The sequence below is a fragment of the Podarcis muralis genome, chromosome 12 (assembly GCF_964188315.1).
Source record: "Podarcis muralis chromosome 12, rPodMur119.hap1.1, whole genome shotgun sequence".
NCBI classification, from domain to species: domain Eukaryota; kingdom Metazoa; phylum Chordata; class Lepidosauria; order Squamata; family Lacertidae; genus Podarcis; species Podarcis muralis.
In genome coordinates, this window is record NC_135666.1 from 32,526,635 (window position 1) to 32,548,323 (window position 21,689).

The 21,689-nt window shown below is 41.5% G+C and overlaps 1 protein-coding gene across 6 annotated transcripts in view; it reads right to left on the reverse strand.

Moving 5' to 3' along the window:
• Positions 1–1,268: 1,268 nt before the first annotated feature.
• The window catches only part of DGKB (diacylglycerol kinase beta), a 251,336-nt gene continuing 230,915 nt past the window's right edge, over positions 1,269–21,689 (reverse strand). For all 6 annotated transcript variants that reach the window (XM_077936981.1, XM_028750678.2, XM_028750679.2 and 3 more), the window contains 3 exons: positions 15,432–15,552; positions 13,564–13,624; positions 1,269–4,963 (listed from right to left, as the gene is read on the reverse strand). In XM_077936981.1, the coding sequence (XP_077793107.1) occupies positions 4,856–4,963; positions 13,564–13,624; positions 15,432–15,552 (290 nt within the window). In that variant the 3' untranslated portion in view covers positions 1,269–4,855. The remainder of the gene's footprint in view (positions 4,964–13,563; positions 13,625–15,431; positions 15,553–21,689) is intronic.

Genomic DNA, 21,689 nt, shown 5'->3' on the forward strand with positions numbered 1-21,689 from the left:
ATGGGAATTAGAGGCCATGGGTTCCTAACTCTGGGCTTACAGGCTAAGGACTAACCTATGAATACCTTCAACCTAGATCTAAGTTGATCCACTGCTACTCAGAGATGCTTGCATTCTAACTACCGTATCCTTCACCCCACCCAGCTCCATCAAGGGTGCAGCAGTACAGACCTCTGTGATTCATTCAAATAATCCATCAGCACAGGTCAAAGAGCCCTTTAAATAGGTTTGCCCTGGAAACACAATCACTGGGTTTGTTTGTGCACAGAACCTCTGCAACACACTGCTTTCTTTTCTAGAAAACTCTCCCACACAACACAGCAAATGACTTAATCTTATATTTGGACATATTTCTTAACAAGCCTTGGTGTAGTATCCACCAAGGGAGGGTTAGGGATGAGGGAGAAATTGGATTTGGTTCACACCTAAAGATGAATCTATCAAATTCGTACTTTCTGAAACAATAGAACCAAAACACAACCATCCACCCAAATTTGTGCTCATCCAAATTTTGCAACGCGATTCTCCAACCAATGTTTACAAAAATGCATATATTAAGGGAAAGTGTGCATAAACATGAATATATTAGTGAAAACAAAATATAAATATGCATCATATTAGGAAAATTGTGTACCTTAGTCAAAACGGTGTACATAAATGTGCCTATTGGGAAAAGTTGACATTAAATGCTGATGAATTTCTAGGAGGATTTTTTTTAATTCTGCAAATTGCTGCAGAAATGTGGAGAACTGAATTTAAGATTGGAAAAATAATAAATGGACAATACTGTAATCGACTGATCCTTCCACCAGAGTCTTCTGTCAAGGATCTGTTGAAACAGCTAGCTACCGACAAATATTTGTACCACAATTAAGCAGCAATTTCCCTTTCTTGCATCCTGTAGTCTATGCCCCACATTCACCCACTGTGGCAAGTGTGATACTTCTTGTGGGTTCCTCAAGAAGTCTGCTGCTCAAGAAGTCTGTGCAGAAAGCAGTAACGTGAGCAGGACTTTCCTTCAAGAGCATTGTACAAGGTGCAGGGCAAAGGACTAGCTCAGTGGTCCCACCTGTGTAGTAACTTCATGTGCAAGATACCAGCATGAGGAGGAATCATAGGGAAGCAGATCTCACACCACTAAAATTATGCTTAGATTTTAGTTTTCGGAGAAATGATGCCTGTAAGATTATCACACAGTTACATCAAGGAGCTGGGGCTGTTAAAGAAAAAAAGTGTGGTTACAAAGAAGGTGAATATCACTTGTAGAAAACTGTACTCATAATGTGAAAATATTTATTACCTATAGCCATAATTTCATAAAATCAATGAACATGTCATGTGATACAGTATGTGCAAGATGGATTTGCCTTTGAGTCATGGATATCTGAAGTAGCCATTGCATCAGATATAGGTGTACATTTGTTTGTAGCTTACAAGAGAATTATAATTCTGACACTATAGTTAACATCACTGGACCCATACATGTTGAACTGTACAGCCTTAGGTTTGGAGACAGACATATCTATTGTGAACCACCCTGGGATCTTTGGATGAAGGGCGGTATACAAATTTTAATAAATAATAATAATAATAATAATAATAATAATAATATCATTTCTTAGCCTAATGCTGAATGTTATGTTAAGTGGCGTTAGTTTGCTAACATTTACTGAACATTAAGAGTATTTTTCACGTACTGTACGTTGTCTTTGCCGGCAATATACTGCTTCTGTGTTCTTCAATTGCACACAGACGAAATCTACCAAATCCTATAATGTACTCAAACTGTATCTAATGTACTTACATCCATGCACAATACCGTGCACAACAAAAAAATTTCATGTTGTTTGCATTTCATAAGGATGAACGAATCAATAGGAAAAGAGATTTGATAAATCATTAGCAAAGTATGAGATAGATTAGAAGGTGCGAGGGCGTTAATAAATCATGCATTTCAAGCAAGTTGCTCTTCTTGGTGGAATGCCTGAAAGCAAAGCATGCAAGGATGAAACTCAAACTAAAAGGGGAATGGGTTGAAAATCACAGTGGCTTCCCCCAAAAGCAGTTTGCTATAGATGTATAAGTTTATACGTAACATAGAAATTGTTGGCTGGCCTGGCCTTGACCATAAGACAGCGGCACTTATATTGCACAAAACAAGCTGCTTTGCAGTTTTCCAAGCTGTTAATACATTTTCCAGGGGGCCATGGGTGGGAAGTAAGGTACTGAGCACAAAATCATCACAGCAGAAATTCTTGGAATCGAGAACACAAAAAAAGGCAGCGATATCATCAGTTGTTTTGCAGTTATAAAGGAAACAAGCCAGTGACACAATTATGATTGGCCATAACTCTGAGTCTTCCGATTCAGTGTCTCTGCTGCGCATACAGTAACAGGACCCTTAGAGGCAGCTTCTGAACTTGCTCCCCATTTGTTCACATGAGCATTCTGAAATACAAGATACGAAACCTCCCCAAGGTCAGTGGACACACACATGAGCCCATCTGATCAGGGTGACCAGTTGATTCATGGACTATTTTTATAAACACAATAAATAAATAAATAAATACTTAGTAAGAATTAATTGTAATTCATGAATTTCAGTCCCCTTTCTTGGTACAGGCACTGCCAAAGTAATCAAAAGCTTTCAAAAGAGGGTTTTGATCCCAAATGCTTACTTTTGCACCAGCCGATTTTCCTTGAAACCTCGCTCTGCTAAATCTTTGGTGGAAATGTGGTTTATCAGGCATGTGGCTTGGTTATGATGTGGCACACCTACTGCTTCACAGGCTAATATGCAAGACTGCTCGGAAGTTTGATATATTATGAAGATTTAATGTGGAGTAAATTTTGGCTTGGTTTCAACCACTGCATTTCTTTCCCAGATATGCTCTTATATGTTTAGATGTACACTTAAAATATTAAAGTATGGATGTGGCAAACAGACAAATGTATCGTACAAATAACACCTGTCGGAGAGACAGGATTGGCTGAGTCTCCATGTTGAGTCAATGCTCAGCGACAAGCCCAGGGTTTCGTCTTGTATTATGTGTAATGGTTCTCCAGCTCAGATGCATGTTAGCAATGCTTCTTTTGTTCTAACACTATAGCGTGGGCCCGTATTTGCAATGGAAATATTTTGAAGTTAGATCATGTGGAACTAAACAGCCTATTATGTAATGTGCTTATTTTTTGGGGGGGGGGGGAGGCCACCCTCTGGGTACTGTGAGGACTTGTTTCCATGGACCAGCATCAGTGGGCATTTAATTGGAAAGCTAGCAAATATCAGATAGGCTTAGGATTTAAATATGTGATGTGATAAATATGTTTAATGCCAAATTTGGAAGAAAGAAAGATGTTAAGTGATTACGTTAATTTTATAAGAACATTAGTTTTGGAAAACTGTTAAAATGATATACATTGAAATTCAAGCAGGGGGATATGGGGAAGTCACTTAACAATGTTACAAAGATTGGTTTAAATAGGCTGAGATTTATGTTTGTTTGTGTATTTGTTTGTTTGTTTAAAAAAATTATTGGATTGATGAATTATTGCTGCATTGATGAAGGAGACTCAGGCAGGGGTGGCAGGGGTCCCAGGTGTCTTCGTTGAGGGGGGTGACATTTTGCACGCCGCCCACCCGCGACTCCAAAGCCTACCCTGAGGCGTCAGGGGAAGGGGGGGACTGTGCCGCATTCCCCCCTTCCCCCTTTGTTTTGACAGCTGGGGGAGGCCTGGAAGTCGCAGGCGGCGCACCAAATGTCCGCCATTGACATCTCCCTCCGCCCCCATGGGTGGCTCGCTCCACCCCGAGCTGCAGGGCGCATGCGCCACTCTGTGCAGCCAAGCGGCTATCCCGTGTGTGGGAGGGCACCCTCTGTGCCCTGCCCCTCCTTGGGAGCGTGGGCATACGCTCCGCCTCTGGACTCTGGACTTATCCCTGCTTACCTTTTGCCCTGCGCTTTCTAGGCAATGGTCTGCACTTCCCTGGTCTACGTCCAAGCACTTTTTTCCTTTCTTTCCCCAGGAAAACCCGCTCTTTACAGCTGAATCGGAGCAAATGGCAATTTGGGTTTTCCTGCCGATTGCAGTTTGCTCCAATTCAACAGGCAAAGTGGGGTTGCTTGTGGATATCGGCAGGGCAAAGGGAAGAGTGCTCAGACACAGACCTGAAAAGCTCAAACCTGTGTCCTTTCTGAGAGAGGGTGTCTGCCTCGCTCAAGGGCCCTCCGAAAACTGGAAATGAGGCTGGTTGCTTCCTGTTCTGTATGAAGTCTAACAGAACAAGATAGCACAAAGAGTTCATGTGCCAGGTTTTAAATGATCAGATCTGCACTGAATTCAATGGGTGAGATTTAAGAGGGACGGCCGGGCAAATACTAGGCTGAACGTTTGTTATTCCTCAGCATTAATCAGGAAAGGAAGCCAACCAAGGCTGCAATAAGCCTCATGGCACTTCAGAAGATGCCGGAGTAGTCCAATGGGTTAAATATGCCATCTGAAAGACCAATCTGAGGTTCACATCCTGGGAAAAATCACATTTCCAACAGTGTTGCATTCTCTCCCCTCCCCCCCCAGCATATTTATCCTGCAAATTAGTAATGGCAATGCATGCAACAAAAATATGCTTTATCACTTTATGTAAACATTAGCTTTCTTCATGCAAAATGCCTACAAAACTGTGGCAATAAATTATTCTAATAGCATCATTTTACATTAGCTCAGTCACAGAAACTGTTATTCCAGATTCCATGATTATGCAGTAGAGAACATTTTAAAACCCTTGAAAGGTTTCCAGCGTACATATTCGAAATCCCTGCTAATTTGATTTTGTAAGGATTTAACTAAAAGAAGCTTATTCTTTGCTGCAGTTCCTTGTTCTCTTAATGATGGAAGAGAAGAGCCCAGTTTTGGGAGGTGGTCCCATCAGTATTGGAGCTTGGTTCTTGTGGGTGATTTTTATCTGGTGAGAGAGAAAAGAATTATTACCTGATCAAAAGATGTGATAGCAATGGATCACAAAAAATGATTATTTTAAGTTTCCTTATTAGTTACACATCAAACAGCAATTTTATTATAATTTCTTGTTCTTATTCTTGCTCACAATCTAGTTCTATTATCCATTCTAGTTCACAAATAATGTTTGTTACTTTAAAAGAAGCAATTGAACAATGCTATGTTAAAAAAATAGGAGAGGTGAATGAATGAATGAGTTTTGAGACCATTGCCTAGGCAATTATCAGTGTATGGGGGGGAAAATCATACTCATATGGTTGGGCAGAATCTCAGTTATCAAACATAATTCTAATTATACAAATTAACATCATAAGGTGTTGTAAAAACCATTTTCTTTTTGTAGATATATATATATATATGTGTGTGTGTGTGTGTGTGTGTGTGTGTGTGTGACCTGAATTATATTTATCTGTACAGTTGTAACTGATTATTGATCAGTTTGGGGTTTTTTATTTTAAAAAAAATAGTATTAAATACCTATTTCATTTCATTTAGACAATCCATTTAATACTTAATTACTAAGGTCTTTAAGTGGTGTACAAGAAACTCAATACAATGAAAATAAAAAATTAATTTAAAAAACCCATAAGTAAGTTTAGCTAAGTTGTAGCTATTTCTATTAGATCACAATCCTACTATATAATAGATGTTTATGTGTATTTTGATGAACTGGTCAGAGTGAACGATTCTGAGCCATTTGGGTTGGGGTATGTATGCACTTAATAGTGTTAACTTATTTTTAGTTGCTATTTTGTTACTATTGTTTTGTAGATTATAAACGCTATGCTGATTCATCAGTCATAGAATATGACTTATAACTGTGATGCTCAGCATCTTTTTTTAGTTGTTTGTTTGTTAGTTAATAGTGTTTTATAGATCGCAGTTGTTTTACTGATGATTTGTTCATTTACGTCACATGATTTATGCTGCAATTGTTGGGGTTTCATTATGCTATTCTTATTTATTGTTTGCAAGCCGATTTGGGATTCATTTGAATGGAAAGCAGCACAGAATACCAGTCAACCAACTAAAATTATAAAATGTCCTCAGTAGGCCCCAGGAGTTCAACAGGGATTGGGCACGTCTGACCTCAGCTGAAGGGAGTTCCATAAATTTGGTCCACAATACTGAACACTTGGCTTTTGGTAGACACAAGCTGTGCATCAAAGCCAATGGGGAATGCTAGCAGTGATTTCCCCAAAGTTATCAGGGATCAGGCAGGGATATAAGGGACCAGGGGGTTCTGACCCAAGGAAATGTACTGTATTTTTTGCTCTATAAGACTCACCTTTTCCCTCCTAAAAATGTAAGGGGAAATGTGTGTGCGTCTTATGGCCCGAATGCAGGCTGTGCAGCTATCCCAGAAGCCAGAACAGCAATAGGGAATGCTGCTTTCACTACGCAGCGATCCCTCTTGCTGTTCTGGCTTCTGAGATTCAGAATATTTTTTTTTCTTGTTTTCCTCCTCCAAAAACTAGGTGTGTCTTGTGGTCTGGTGCGTCTTATAGAGCGAAAAATACAGTAAATGCTGCAGAAGGCTACATACCTGCTGCTGTGTTCATGGCTACACTGACTAGGGTAATGGGCCCATATTTTATCCTACCTACTGCTGGATATAGGAGATAATTCCCTCCACAGCCTGCCGTTTCTGCCACCCACTGTATGGCAGCTCTATGAGCAGAAGCCATTTCTACTGTGCTTTGCTCTGCCGCTGGATCAGACTGATAATGATTTTTTTGTACACATCACGAATTAAAAATAAGACACTTGATTACAGTAGCATGCCTTATTTATACTTCTCTTAATCGCATTGTTCATTGCTCTTAACGTGAACTTCAATGCTGAATTTCAAAATAACCATTAGGAATTAAAGTCAAAAGCCAACTTACTAAAAAGGTCAAAAATGATGGAGTAGCATTCTAATTTGTTAATTAATTGATAGTAAAATCAAATCAAATATTGAAAGGCCTGTTTAAAACACCATGAAAGACTGCTTTATAGCTACTCATTTTGATTTCTTTGATATAAAACTAGAAATCACCTTAAATGAGACAACCTTAACGTAGATTATGTCTCCAATTTTCTCTAATTCAAGTCTAAATTAGAGAAGACATTTTATGAATGTATGCTATGCTGAAAGCTAATTGAAAGCAATTATCAAAGTGGCATTTTGTCTGTGACTTTAAGATACATTGTAAGATAATAAATGATTCTCATTATGTAATAAAAAGGTCACATCTTGCCTTTGGGCTAGTGACGCTAACAGTTTTTCAAAAGCTATCTGGGACATTTTCTTTAGTGAACTACGACTAATACAAGAACCATCACTTATTAAATATCAGTTGTCATCTGCACAGTATCCACATCACAAATGAGTATTTCTTTCAAAAAGAAACACCGCCTCATTAAAACTGGCAAAAAATATATCTCTTAAAGTGCATACCTGACATTTTCAAGCTAAAATGAATATCCTTCACTTGTCATTCACTAATAGTAATGTGTGTGTGGTGGGGTGGGGGAGTATACTGAGAGGACAGGCTCATTAAAATAGGGAACAGCCTGCTTCTTGGGGTGGAAATTTACTTTACAATCAAAAGAGACAGAAATGTAAAAAATTCAACAGGATAAGTGGGTTTTATTTAACTCTTCTAGAATCCCAGCTTACTCTTCCCTATGGTAACATATGTGAAATTGTATGCATAACTCTACCAGGATCGCTAAAATAAAAAAAGGCTTCAGGCAACATTCATTTGTAATTCCTGCAAATTCACCCAATTAGGCACCCTTTAGAGTATTAGTGGCTACATATTTCCTCACAATATACCAAGCAGAAAGCAGCCATCAAGGTACAGCACATAATGAATTTGGTATTAGAAACTGACACCACCAGCTTCTGGAACCTTAGTGTATCAAAACTACTAGGTATATTAATAATTCTTCCCATACCAAGAGTGAATAAAATAAAATAAAAATAAAACCAAACTTCTAGGCTGTTGTTCCAAGTTGTAAGCTATTAAGAGATTTGTAACATCCTTAAACTGGAAATGGACTACCTGTCTATATAGCAACAAGAAACTCTAAGGAAAGTCAACAGTTCTTACCAGTATAGTCTAAAATAGAATACTTTTATGCAACACATTTCAAAGCAGGAGCATCCACACATTACATTCAACGAGTGTACAATTTGTGTACCTAATTAGTTGAGCTATACAAATCAACTTGCCTGTCACCTGAGTATGGGAGCCACCCCACCCCAAGATCCTCCATCTCTCCAGGATTCAAGTACCAGTTACTGACCTTCATCCAATCCATAACTGTGCCCAGATACCCTTCCAGAGCTTTCACAGCCTCTCCTGATTCAGATGTTATGGCAGGCATAGGCAAACTCGGCCCTCCAGATGTTTTGGGACTACAACTCCCATCATCCCTGACATGTTAGCTAGGGATGATGGGAGTTGTAGTCCCAAAACATCTGGAGGGCCGAGTTTGCTTATGCCAGTGTTATGGAAAAACAGAGCTGCATTATGCCTGACCATTGGCCATGCTGGCTAGGGCAGTTGATATCCAATAACATCTGGAAGGCTATGGATTCCCTACTCCTGTTTTAATACACCTGCACGGTAGTTGCTTCTGCCATTAAGCAGAGGTCCCAAGAGGAGCATAGCGGGAAGAGTCCTAATGAGGATCTGCGTCTGCTTTCAGAGCTTAGAAGAAAGAGGAGTAAAAAGCTGACGCTGCCAAAATTACTTTTTCTAGGTAAAGGTAAAGGTACCCTTGCCCGTACAGGCCAGTCTTGACAGACTCTGGGGTTGTGCGCCCATCTCACTTAAGAGGCCGGGGGCCAGCGCTGTCCGCAGACACTTCCGGGTCACGTGGCCAGCGTGACAAGCTGCATCTGGCGAGCCAGCTCAGCACACGGAATGCTGTTTACCTTCCCGCTGGTAAGCGGTCCCTATTTATCTACTTGCACCCGGGGGTGCTTTCGAACTGCTAGGTTGGCAGGCGCTGGGACCGAACGATGGGAGCGCACCCCGCTGCGGGGATTCGAACCGCCGACCTTTGGATCGGCAAGTCCAGGCGCTGAGGTTTTAACCCATAGCGCCACCCGCGTCTCACCCGTTACTTTTTCTACCTGCTGTTAAACCCATGGAGATGTATTCTCCCTAGACAATGTTGAATCTAGGAGTTCCACGAAACACAAGAATGCACCAACAGCAGCAGATTAAAGGTAATGCTAGAGGTCTTCTTTAAAGGAAGGTTTTGGACCAACTTCCCTATGAAAGAGGGGCAGGGTTTGCCTCCCTCTGGAAGGAGCCCCAGAAGCTTAGGCACAGCCAATGGAAAAGGCCTTCTCCCTGCTCTCAACCAAGTGATATTGCGATTGGATCACCTCCAGTCCTTCAGATAACCGGGTCCTAAACAATTTAGGGTTTTAAAGCTCATCACCTTTAAAAGGTGAATTGGCCCCAGAAAAAAAATTGAAGCCCGCACAGCTTTAATATGCTTTTATATGTGGTTCCTATTAACAATCTGGCCACTGTATTCTGAACCAACAGTTCCAGGAGTTCGGGATTAGTAGTAGACTTAAACATACAATAAGTTTTCAAATCGCATCAGCGTATCTTGCTTTGCACTCTGCATAACGTTGGTCTTGCCCTATGAACCGCCTCAATGGTTTTATATATATAAGGCTGTTTTCTTAAAACAATTTCTCAGCAATACCATTGCACCCACTGAAATTAAATCTAATTAGTTTGGCATTAATTAAGCTCTAATAATATACTCTAGTATCACTCCTAAGTAGTGTGATCCGTTTCCCCTTCACACAGGTAAATTGGAAAACATGGTAGTGTCATCATAATTTTTAAACACACTGAGAAAATGACAGAGCTGCAAAATTAAAATAAATGATTAATGACATTTTTTTCATGTTTTATACTAATAGGTATTGCTGAGGTTTTAAATTAATAAAGCTGTCAACCTCAGGGTTGTTACAGGATCCAGCACAGAACCAAAATGGAAATTATGTATTCCACAGGCACCTACAGATGACACTTTGGAATATTTTAAATTTTAATTAGTAGGTGCAATTGTTTCACCCCTCCCCCCACCTTTAAACCACTACAAATTAATTGGCAATTAGTCACAACTAATTCTTTTCTTAACATTCTGAACGGGAGAGGTAGGTGCATTACATCTCAGCATAGTTGTCTAAGGTGCAGAAAGCACACATGCAGTAAATTGCATTGTCAATTATATGAAGGGGGAGGGGAGGAAGAACCTGTTGTGAAATTTAAAAAATTATGCATAGGTAAACAAAAATAATGTATGCACTGTGCGGTGCGGGACTACGACAACACAAAAATAATACCCAACCACATCAGCCCTCAAATGTATGCAGATTAGAGAAGTTCCTACCTAAAGAAGATAGACAAGTTTGAATATTAACAGGTGTTGGGCTGAAAAATGTCCTCTGGTTTCTCAGCAGTTTTTCTTCCTCTGTGAAACAAGCTTCCATTTTCTGCCTAATTCTCAGGGTACTGCAGCCACTGAGAGATTTTGAGATTATTCTATGACTACAAAGCACCCAGGGTGTGTGTGTGTGTGTGTTTTCCTCACAGGTAAACATTCCTTCAGTGCTCTCTGCAGCCTTCCTGGCTGCCCATTCTTCCTGACATGAAAAAGCCCCATGGGAGGAATTACCTCATAGAATCATAAAATCTTAGAGTTGGAAGGTCATCTAGTCCAATGCAGGAATCTCAGCTAAAGCATCAGCTAAAGATTGGTCAAGCATGTCTTATTTTTGAGAAACCCATGCTGGGTCTAAATAATCACAACATCTACCGTATTTTTCGCCCCATAGGACGCACCGGCCCATAGGACGCACCAAGTTTTTTTTGGGGGGGGGAAATTATTTCCCCCCGGCGCTTGTGGGGCCGGCAGCGGGGAGAAGTGCTCTTCTCCCCGCAGCCCGCCTTCAGACCAGGTCCGGGGACAGCGGGAAGACGTGCTGCGCCTCCCCGCTGTCCCCAGAGCTTGCGGGGCTGGCGGCGGGGTCTCCCCGCCGTCAGCCTCCAAACCACTTCGGGAGACAGCGGGATGGCTGCGTTCCGCCTCCCTCTGTCCCCCGACCTTGTGGGGCTGGCGCTGGGGCTCTCCTGAAGCCTGGCTCTCCAGGCTTCAGCGAAAGCCTGCATTCGCCCCATAGGACGCACACACATTTCCCCTTCATTTTTGGAGGGGAAAAAGTGTGTCCTATAGGGCGAAAAATACGGTAAATGCTCACAGATAGACTGATGAATTATCTATTCTAGGATCTTCCCTGGTATCGATGTCAAGATCACTGATCAGTTGTTATCTGGGTCTTCCTTTTCCTCTTTTTGAAGATGGGGACAACATTTGCCTGCCTCCAGTCTGTAGGAACCTCACCTGTTCTCCAAGTATTCTCAAAGATAATAGACAAAGGTTCTGAAATTTGCAAGCTCCTTTAGTACCCTTGGATGCAGCTCATCAGGCCCTGGAGATCTGAATTCATTTAAAGTAGCTAGGTGTTCCTAGCTGCAGCTCCCTCCTTACATCATTTATTCTGTTATCACCAGGTTGGGAATCACTTTGCTTTTGGGTGAAGACAGGGGCAAAGTAAGCGTTGAGTAGTTCTGCCCTTTCTCTGTCACCCAATAGCATTTCTCCATGTTCCCTACGCAAAGGACCTACTGCTTGTTCTTTCTCTTATTTTTGACATAGCTGAAGTGACCTTTTTAAAAATTATTTTTAACCTCTGAAATAGTCTTTAGAGGCCCTTCTTTGTCTGCTTCTACCTGCAGAGATTAGGTGGGTGGCTAATGGAGAAAGAGCCTTTTCTGTGGTTGCACCCAAACAATGGAGCTCCCCCCCCCCCCCGCAAGGGAAACTGTCCAGACCCTTTGAGTACAACCCATTGGATACCAGGCTGTCCAGTTTATTCACATTGGCTGAAGATGTTCTCTGTGTCCAAATGTCAGAAGTAAGATTAGCTAGGACATGGGAAAGAGCTTCCTCAGTTGCTGCACCGAGGCTGTGGAAACGCTTGCTCAGGTAAGCCCTCTCTGTGATAATTTTTCAGCCCATTAATAAAATCTTATTTTGACAAGGACTGGGCATGTCCAATAAATAATAATAAATAATAATTGGGCTTGCCAAATTGTTGATGCTTTAATGTTAGATTCCACCCCCCCACCCCCTGTTTGCTACCCGCTATCGCTCTCTCTTAATTATGTTTTTATCTGACTAATTATGTTATTAGCGGGACTTCTGGCCTGACACACTTAGTGGCGGGTCGAGGGAAAGTGCTCTGAAAGTCTGGAGCACTCCCGATCATAGCTATTGGGAAGCTGGGAAGAGCGAGGGCAACGCTGACTCCCTGAAAAAAGTTTGAGAGGAGGTCTCAAACCCAAGGAAGGCACCAAGCAGTGCAGAAGAAGGGGTTTCCTGTCATTTTGGCACGATATAGGTGGAAAGATGACTGGAGAACCTCAGCGCAAAAAGGGGGGCATTCCTGGCTGTGAAACGCCTCAGGACCCGACCGAAACAGCACCAGGTCACTCCAAAATTAAGATCTTAAAACATAAGCTAGGCTTCCCAAGAATATGACTTGATATCAGAATAAGATAAGAATAAGAAAAGAGGGAAGCAACGGATCTATTGTTTATTCCAAAAAAACCAGAAGCATGAGGAAGGGAAAAGGAGGTCCACCTCAGTACGGCTTTTTAAAAGTGTGGCTAAAGAACTTTATGAAAAGATATTAATAGTAAAGAAATTAAAGCATACCAAACAGCCGAAGCATCGGCGAGAATAAAATATCGCACCAAGTAATTATGTTATTAGCAATGTTGACTGTGGTAATTTTAATGATGATGATGATGATACAAAGAAGAAGTCAGGTACGGTATAATATGTGGAATAGCTATAAGGCTGTAATCCTGCATCTTGTTACCTGAAATAAGCCTCACTGAACTCAATGGGTCTGGCTTTCCAAGTAGACACGTATAGGATTACTCTGTGAGGTATCTAAACCACTTCCGCCATTTCTTCCCAAGTAAGCACACTAAGAAAGAGAAGCATCTCCTCCCATTTTCCTCTGCGCTATAATTAAATTTCCTCAATTATTTAATTAGTGCCTGTTGAAGTCTTTCCAGTGCTTTGAATGGGTCTGCATAAAATCAATAAAAAGGTTGATGGGCCAGAAATATTCAACTTATTTGAACGTATTCTTGTTAGAAAGAGCAAAACCAAAAACATATGTATAGTGAGTTCATACATAAGGAAGTAATGCATATATGGGTGGGTGTGGGGGGAGAGAGGGAGCGAGGAAGGGAGATATATTATACTGAAATCTGTGTGTAAGACTGCAGGATCGCATCCAAGTTCTTTAATGAAATAATCTAGGGTTGGTTACACTAGAAGACTGAGGAAATAATGCAATATTTCATTTCGTACAATATTACAGACTGTCATTGTGACACTTATATTTTTATGTTTTATTACATATACTGATCAAGACACACTTACTGTACAAGGTGTTTGCATCCATGGCTCCCCATCAATCTGCATAGGCAGAGACTTGCTAGTCCTAGAGCAAAACAGTTACAGGAAGAAAATACAGTGTGTGTTCTAAACAGACAGCATGTCCCCATATTCCACCCAGAGGCACTCCAAGGTGTGTATGTGGCATGGGGCGAATTGGCCATTTGATTGTTTCAAGAGGTCTCCATACTGTAAGCTGGCATACCCTTGAAAGCATTCCAGAAGTGAGCTAAAAACATACGTTGGGCTTCCCACTTCCAGACATGATGAGATAATCATCTGACCCACTTTGCTACTTAAGCTGATTTTACTATCTCAAAAGTGAGTCAGAATGGCCTGGGTGTCGTACAAGAAAAACCCAAATCAAATTAAGACTGCTGAAATTGTGGATGGAAATTCATGACATACTTCATGCAGTAAAACATGGACAATAACAATTTATTATGTATACTAAATTATGACTAGTAGATTATTGACCTAGGAGGATATCCAAGTAGTTGATATTTTATTATGATTTATGTCCAAATACTTGCTAGTTCCCCCAAATGCAAAGCTCCAAATGTTAATAACATCATAATGGAGAAAATTGGGCACAAGGAATGTTTTTGCTACTAATATTTTGGGGCTCTTAGAAAAAAACTGCTTAAAGAAGGAGGAGGGAGGGACCTATTCTCTTTTGTTTCTCCTCTCTCACCCCCCTTTTTATTTGCCGTTTCCTCCACTCCTAATCAGATGGGCATTCAAGCCCCATGAAGCATGCTCAGTCCTCATTGGGTTCCTTCCCTGAACATTTGTTTATAAAAAGGTAAAGGGACCCTTGACCATTAGGTCCAGTTGTGACCTACTCTGGGGTTGTGGCGTTCATCTCGCTTTATTGGCCGAGGGAGCCGGCGTACAGCTTCCGGGTCATGTGGCCAGCATGATAAAGCCGCTTCTGGCAAACTAGAGCAGCGCACGGAAACGCCGTTTACCTCCCCACCAGAGCGGTACCTATTTATCTACTTGCACTTGGACGTGCTTTCGAACTGCTAGGTTCGCAGGAGCAGGGACCAAGCAACGGGAGCTCACCCCGTCACGGGGATTTGAACTGCCGACCTTCTGATTGGCAAGTCCTAGGCTCTGTGGTTTAACCCATAGCACCACCCGCATCCCGAACATTTGTTTATACTTGGTACAAAATGTGGGTCCTTGCCCAAGGCTGTTGATACCTCCACTCCTGTGCATGGATGGGGCCATTTTATCTATATAAGGATATAAGGAGATGTGTTTGCTAAGATTAAACAATGGCACAGAAGCAAAATACAGTGTTTAGTCCACTGGGAAAGTAAATGCAAATGGTCTGAGACATGGTTTTATACCACCAGAGTTTCTGAAGACTTATGCTAGGTAGTGGTCTGAATATTCCCCCTGCCATGTTCCAAGTGACAATATAGACAGGACAATTATGCAAGGATGGAGTGAAGGAACTGTGCTTTCAATATATAAGAAAAGTGAGAAGACTGACCCAACGAATTACAGGCTGATCTCTTTGTTTTCAGGAGTGAGCAAATTATTATCATGCTAACAATGAAGGATTTGGCTGAGCCGACAAGCATACTGGCCCAGAAGCAAATAGAGTTTCCAAGAGGGAAATCCAACCATTGCTTCCTAATTTCCAGCGGTGAATGAAATGTCCATTCACATCCATTTTGCATTAAGCCACACCCTGCGCCCCATAGTAGCAACTTATGACTAGTGCCCCCATCAAAATGTGCCCACTGGTCCAAAGAAGTTGGTGATCCCTGCTTTAATATTGTTCCGTCCAACCAGTAAATTCACAACCCTACTTTTGCAGAGGAAAATGCAGTTCCTACCTGATGATAACAGATGAGCATTGAGCAAGACGTCTCCCAGCACTTTTCAGCCCAGTGTATATTTGACCCATCTCCATGGCTCCCTCCAGACCAACCACTTCCATCAGCTGATCACTCAGATCTGAAAACAAAAGCACAACACTTAGAAGAGAGGAAGAAGCCATGGAGGATAAGCATCGCTGCTGCCCAGAACAGCAGCTCCTCGTCTCGTTCTTCCCCTCTCACCAGCGATCCCTAAAAATGTGCAATTGAAAACATTGTTTTGTATTACTAATGTTGCAGGAAAGAGAGAATGCATCTAGGTTTCGGAGACTGTATGTTTTTTGTAATCTCATGCTCAGGCCCCTGCATTGAGTAAAAGTTCTTACATACTCTCAAGCTCTTTAATATATGTAAAACTAAAATTATTAATGTCTTTATGCACTATCCACAAGATAATGGCTCCCTGTTCTTATAAATCTCCCCTGAAACATGGTGGGCTACTGGCTCCATGTTCTTATGGCCTCCTCTGCAAAGAAAACTCTCTTGCCCTTCCCCCCATCTGTGATGGAAACAGCTGTGTCCACATTGTTCTGCGGAGTTGTCAATTGTATGCTTAAAAAATAATAAAAAAGGTAAAGGTGCTATTTTTCAGTTTTTGTCAAAAAGCAACTATGAAAGACAGGATCATTATTTTTGCTAAGTGGAGACACAAGCTTGTGACAATATCAGATCTTAATAACTTCTTGCCACAATTTTATGCCACATTGTTTCTCAATAAGACCAGGTTGGAAGAACGATCCATTGTCACATGTGTGATTCTTTTATTAGAAATATTTTGTCTTGGAACATTGAAACATGTCAACTGAAAGGGAAAACCCCAGAAAAACTAAAGTCGAAAGCAGCTTTTAGAAAAGCTATTTCTGCCGATCATAAGAAACCATAAGAGAGAGAAAATATGTTCAGACTTTTCAAAATAGATGTGAAGTTTAAATATTAATACAATACCCTAGCCTGGGAAACTGCCTGAAGTGGAAGTAGGAGAAAAACAGTCATTTTTGGCTTAATACAACTGTCTTAATGTCAGTTTTCCAATGAGGATCTGAGGTCAGAATAAACCACAGTTTCAGATTCTGGTTAGTAAACTGACATTAAACCACAGTTCCTCATTTGAAATGTAATGGAATTGTGGTTTAAACCAGGTGTGGAGAATCTTTGGCCCTCCTGATGTTGTTGAACTACAACTCCCATCAGTGCCGGCAAGCACGCCCAATGCCCAGGAATTATAAGAGTTGAAGTTCATCCACATCTGGAGGGCTCAAAGTTCTCGACACCTGCTTCAAAGAGACCAGGATTAAAGTGCCGAATTTGCAAGGGAAGGAGATATGGGGTGGCAGAGAGTGTAGGGTTATTTATTGTTGCATTAATACATTATGGTTTATTAAAGCACAATCACTACATCCAAAATGGGGCCAAAATGTTGATGCATTGGATGACGAAGGCACTAGCCTCTGGGAACTCATGCAGCCTTGCAGCCTTTTCCATGAAAAGAGTGGATGATGAGCCCAACATTAGGCTGGTAATGGTAAAAAAAGGTAAAGGATCCCTGGATGGTAAGTCCACTCAAAGGCGACTATGGGGTTGCGGCGCTCATCTCGCTTTCAGGCCGAGGGAGCCGACATTTGTCCACAGACAGCTTTCCAGGTCATGTGGCCAGCATAACTAAACCACTACTAGCACAACAGAACACTGATGGAAACCAGAGCGCACAGAAATGTCATGGAATGATCACAGTACACTATAATGTGCCTCATTGCACTCCATTTTCTGTATGTGGAGGAAGTAGAATGTGGTCTTACGGTCCAGTCCTATGCATGTTTGCTCAAAAGCAAGTCCCACTGAATTCTGTGGGATTAGCTCCCAAGTATGCATAGTATTGCAGCTGTACATTGCAATGTCAAATGCGTTTATTCTGGATGAAGTCCCACTGAGTGCAAGTGGACTTATGAATGCAGTCTGATAGTATGATCATTTAAGGTGCTCTTTGTCTATTTTGGTAACTAACACACACACACACCACACACACACAGAGAGAGAGAGAGAGAGAGAGAGAGAGCGATGCTCTCACAGAATTTGAAAAGTATTAACTTTTTCTTTTTAAAAAAGCAAGTAGACATCATTGATTACTCAAATTTGTTGCCAGGAACAGATGGACAAGGAGCAGGAACATTTTACTTCAGTTCTAGATGCCTAAATGCCCCTGCTTCATAGATTAGTTGTTAATATCAGTTTTAATGGGAAATGTTATTTCCAGGAATGATAGAATAAACATCAACCACACATGTGTCACACAAGTGCGAATTTGGGGTTACTGCACTTAGTCAAGTACATATATAAGTCATACAAACATATGACATGTAAATACTAATACACTTTCTTATATCTTTAAAGATCTATGCTAGTTCAGTGGCAGTATTTCTCTTCCTCCAACCCTGCAGTGCTAGTGGGATCTGGTTAAAGTTCACTGTGTGACTGATGAATGGAAATCAGTAGACCCAAGGAACTTGGAACTTCTTCTGAACAAGCACTATCCACTCTTTAATGAGGTCATTAAAGCATATCTATTTAGCACAGCAATGGAAGAACTTACCAAAAGTGCGAATTAAATATGCCTTGAACCTTCTCAGGACCAAGTTGTGCACACAGAAACAGAGTTCCATGTGCTAATTGCACCCAAAATTTATTCCCATATGCAGATGAGTCTCTCTCTCTCTCTCTCTCTCTCTCTCTCTCTCTCTCTCTCAGTTCCTACTGCACAGGTCCAAAAAGAGTGGCATTCCCATTAGATTTTATTGCGCAGATCACCTGCTTGCAAGAGTGGGAGAATAGTAAGTCAAGCCCACTTCCCCCCAACAGCTGATTGGTGCTTTCCAAACTGAGTACTGTCTTGCGACTCCTCCTATGCCCCCTATTTCCATGCCATACTCCTCAATGGCTCTGTTCCTCACTCTCCCCAAGTGCATTTGCCTAGCATCCTTGAACTATGATGTTCAAGGTTGCTTGCCTTGATGGAGAGAAGTGTGGGTAGGCAAAACCTCTGACTTTTATGCAGCTGAAATACAGCCTACTGTACAAAAGTAAGAATCACAGTCATTGTTCCATGCACTCATGCCTCTAGGCCTGCCCAACACTGGCACACACACAAACACTCCTTGGCAAGAAGGTTGCCCATTAAGAAATGTAGCCTTTGGGCTGAAAAAGGTTCCCCAATCCTGGTTTAGACTATAAACTTCCCTGTTTTAAGAGAGTGGGGCAAGATTAGCCAATATAATCAGTTCCAGAAAAGGAGGGAGAGACTGATATATACAGATAAATGGGCAATTTGTTTAGAAGGTCATAACTATTGCATATCTTCTTTTTGCTGAGATTTAAAAAAAGGTATTTTCATTTTTAAAACCGTAAAAGATAAAACAAGCAGAAAGCAAAACTTAGCACAACATACTCCTACAATGTGTGCCCACACTCCATTGTTAGTGTAAGTCCAGAGGCAATGGCTTAATACAGACACCCACTGAGTATTATCTTATGATGGCCTCGCATCCTTGAGAGCCTGTTGGCTTTACGCTGAACTTTGCCCACGACATGAAGACTTTCACTTGTTTTCTGTGCGAATGACCTATCAGACTGTGTGGGAATGTTTGCACAGCACCATGCCGCTTCTGCCCTCTTCCACAAACCAAACTACTTCACGCCTCTCTTCAGATTAGCACCGTTGGTAAACAAAGCTAGCTCTCATGAGTGACTGCTGATGTCAGCAGCATGCGAATGGCATGTGGAGAGGGGCATCTGACCCTTTGCCCTCCTTCCCAAAGTGTGGGGATGGGGTGGATTGGGCGGGAGAGAGGATGAAGTCACCAGGGAGATTTCCCTTCCATTTCCTCCCATCAGGCTGTCTGAACAATCAAAGGGACAAAGTGAAATCTAAGCAATGCTGCGTTTGTGAATGCTTGTTCCCTTATTGCACTGCCCAAACCAAGATGGTGATAATATACTGAGGAGCCTCGAGAGCTTTTGAGAAGTCTGGGCTACAAGGCAATACCAGGCCATTGCCTCAAACGCTACATTTCAACATTTCTCAGTGAATATAAATCAAGGGACATAAACAAGAGCTGGGGTGGAAAGGAACCCAGTAGTGTTATGATTAGAAGTGGTGATTTACACATGGAGGATTGTTCCCCTATAATAAAGCTGTTTTGTAAATATCCAATTTATCTTGGCCATATATAAACACTTGCAGACCTGGCAAGAGATTGAAAGTCTCTATTAGAATTTGGGGTTACTGCACTTAGTCAAGTACATTTACATAAAAAACATCAAGGGTTGGTGGTAAATCTCTCCCTGTTGGCAGTTTGTCTTTAGAGAGATGAGGATACAAGGCTTCCTAAATGTAATTAAAGCATGGTAATCATCACACTGGGGAGAAAAAAGTTTGGGTTCCAGCTAAAATATAGCATGGGCTTTTGAGATCTGGCTTACTGCCAGAGCCCTTGGAAACGTGCTGAGTTGAAGGCTCTCCTATTCACCAGTGTCTGCTTTGAGTGCTGCATTAAAAAAAAGAAAGAAAGAAACCCCAAAGCAGCCCAACCAAAACAACACAGTTTTGCAATATGCAGGAAGGTAGAGACGTTTTCATACACAGAGACAGGAACTGCTGCTGCAGCGAGTGCCAAAGGCATGCTTAACGTCAAAGGTTTGTATGCTTTAAGATGAACTATTGCTAACCGTAACAAAATGTCTCAATGCTCGGATATAAAAATAAATGACCAAATGATGTTGCATTGTCAGCGGTCCAATTTCAGAAAGGAAAGTTTTCAAGTCATTTTGCAGGCACTTACACAGTATCTGGTGTAAACGGAGCTGTTTTCCACGCTCACCCCAAAATAAGGTGAAGGTTGAGTTTGCCACTTGATGACTGCATGACATGATGCCTACAGAGTTGCTACAGTCACTTGACATTGCCTCATCCTCACTGGTGCACAACACTGTGGGCGGTTCATATGGTGAGCCAAAAGACACCGGCTCTTGAGTAACTGACTGATGAGATGTCAAGGACATGCGTGAATCACCTCTGGGTTGTGAACTGCAACCTGAGATACAACGGCATATGGCACTGTACCAGCACGGCCATGGTTAGAGATGTTGGGAGTTGTGGTCCAACACAAGCTGGGGAAGGCACAGTCTCCCCGTTTCTGGATAAGAATTACCAATATGCCTACAATACACTCAAGGAGTGAATTTAAAAGTGAGATTAAAAGAACTGGCCCATGGGCTGCAGGTTCCTCATCCCCGGTATTTTAAGTATTATTTGATCCTGGAGTCTACGGCAAATGCTTAGTACTGTACTGGTATTTTTCTAATACAAAATGAACTGTTGGGAGTAGGCCTCTGTAAGAGCCCCAACTGTGCTGTCCTGACCCAAACAAAGTGAGGTACTATCACATTGTCTCTGAAAGACCATATTCCCTCAAACTTGCCTGGGTTTTGCATAGCTGTCAACCTTCCCTTTTTTGCGGGAAATTCCCTTATTTCAGTGCCATTTCCTGCTACTTCCCGCTGCTATCCCGGATTGTTAGATATCCCATAGACTGTCTCCGGGACAGGTGAGGCAGCTGATCCCTTATTTTCAAATCTGAAAGTTGACAGCTATGGTTTTGAGATGTTTGAGGGACATCCTGCCACCCTCACAGACACCCTTAGGGACGCGGGAGAGAGCCTGCTTGGTGGCTGCTCCCAGACTTTGGAATTCCCTCCCTAGTGAAGCTAGCCTGGGTCCCTCCATGTTATTTTTCCGCCAGCAGGTGAATACAGTTTTGTTCCAAGAGGGTTTTGGGAACTGGCTACTTTTAATGAAAGGGCTGCTGCCATGCTCTTTTTCATTGCTATTATTGGTATGGTTTTAATAGATTTCATATATGTACATAGTTTTAATTTTATAAGTGTTTATTTGTTTCTTAATGATTGTCCCCCTCCCCAATATTTCTAGCAGTTCTTATTTTTATTTGTAAGCTGCCTTGAATCACGTCAGAGAAAAAGGCGGAGTCCAAATAAATTTATAATTATAATAATGATCTTCCATTCTGTCTTCCACACATACATCGGTAAAAGGCAATTCAAAATGTGCTTAAAGTGGCAGATGTAGAGTCTAAATATAATCATCTACTCTAACTAGAAAGTAAGAGGAGAAAAACAGAAGACCTAATTAATTGTGAGAAATTTTAA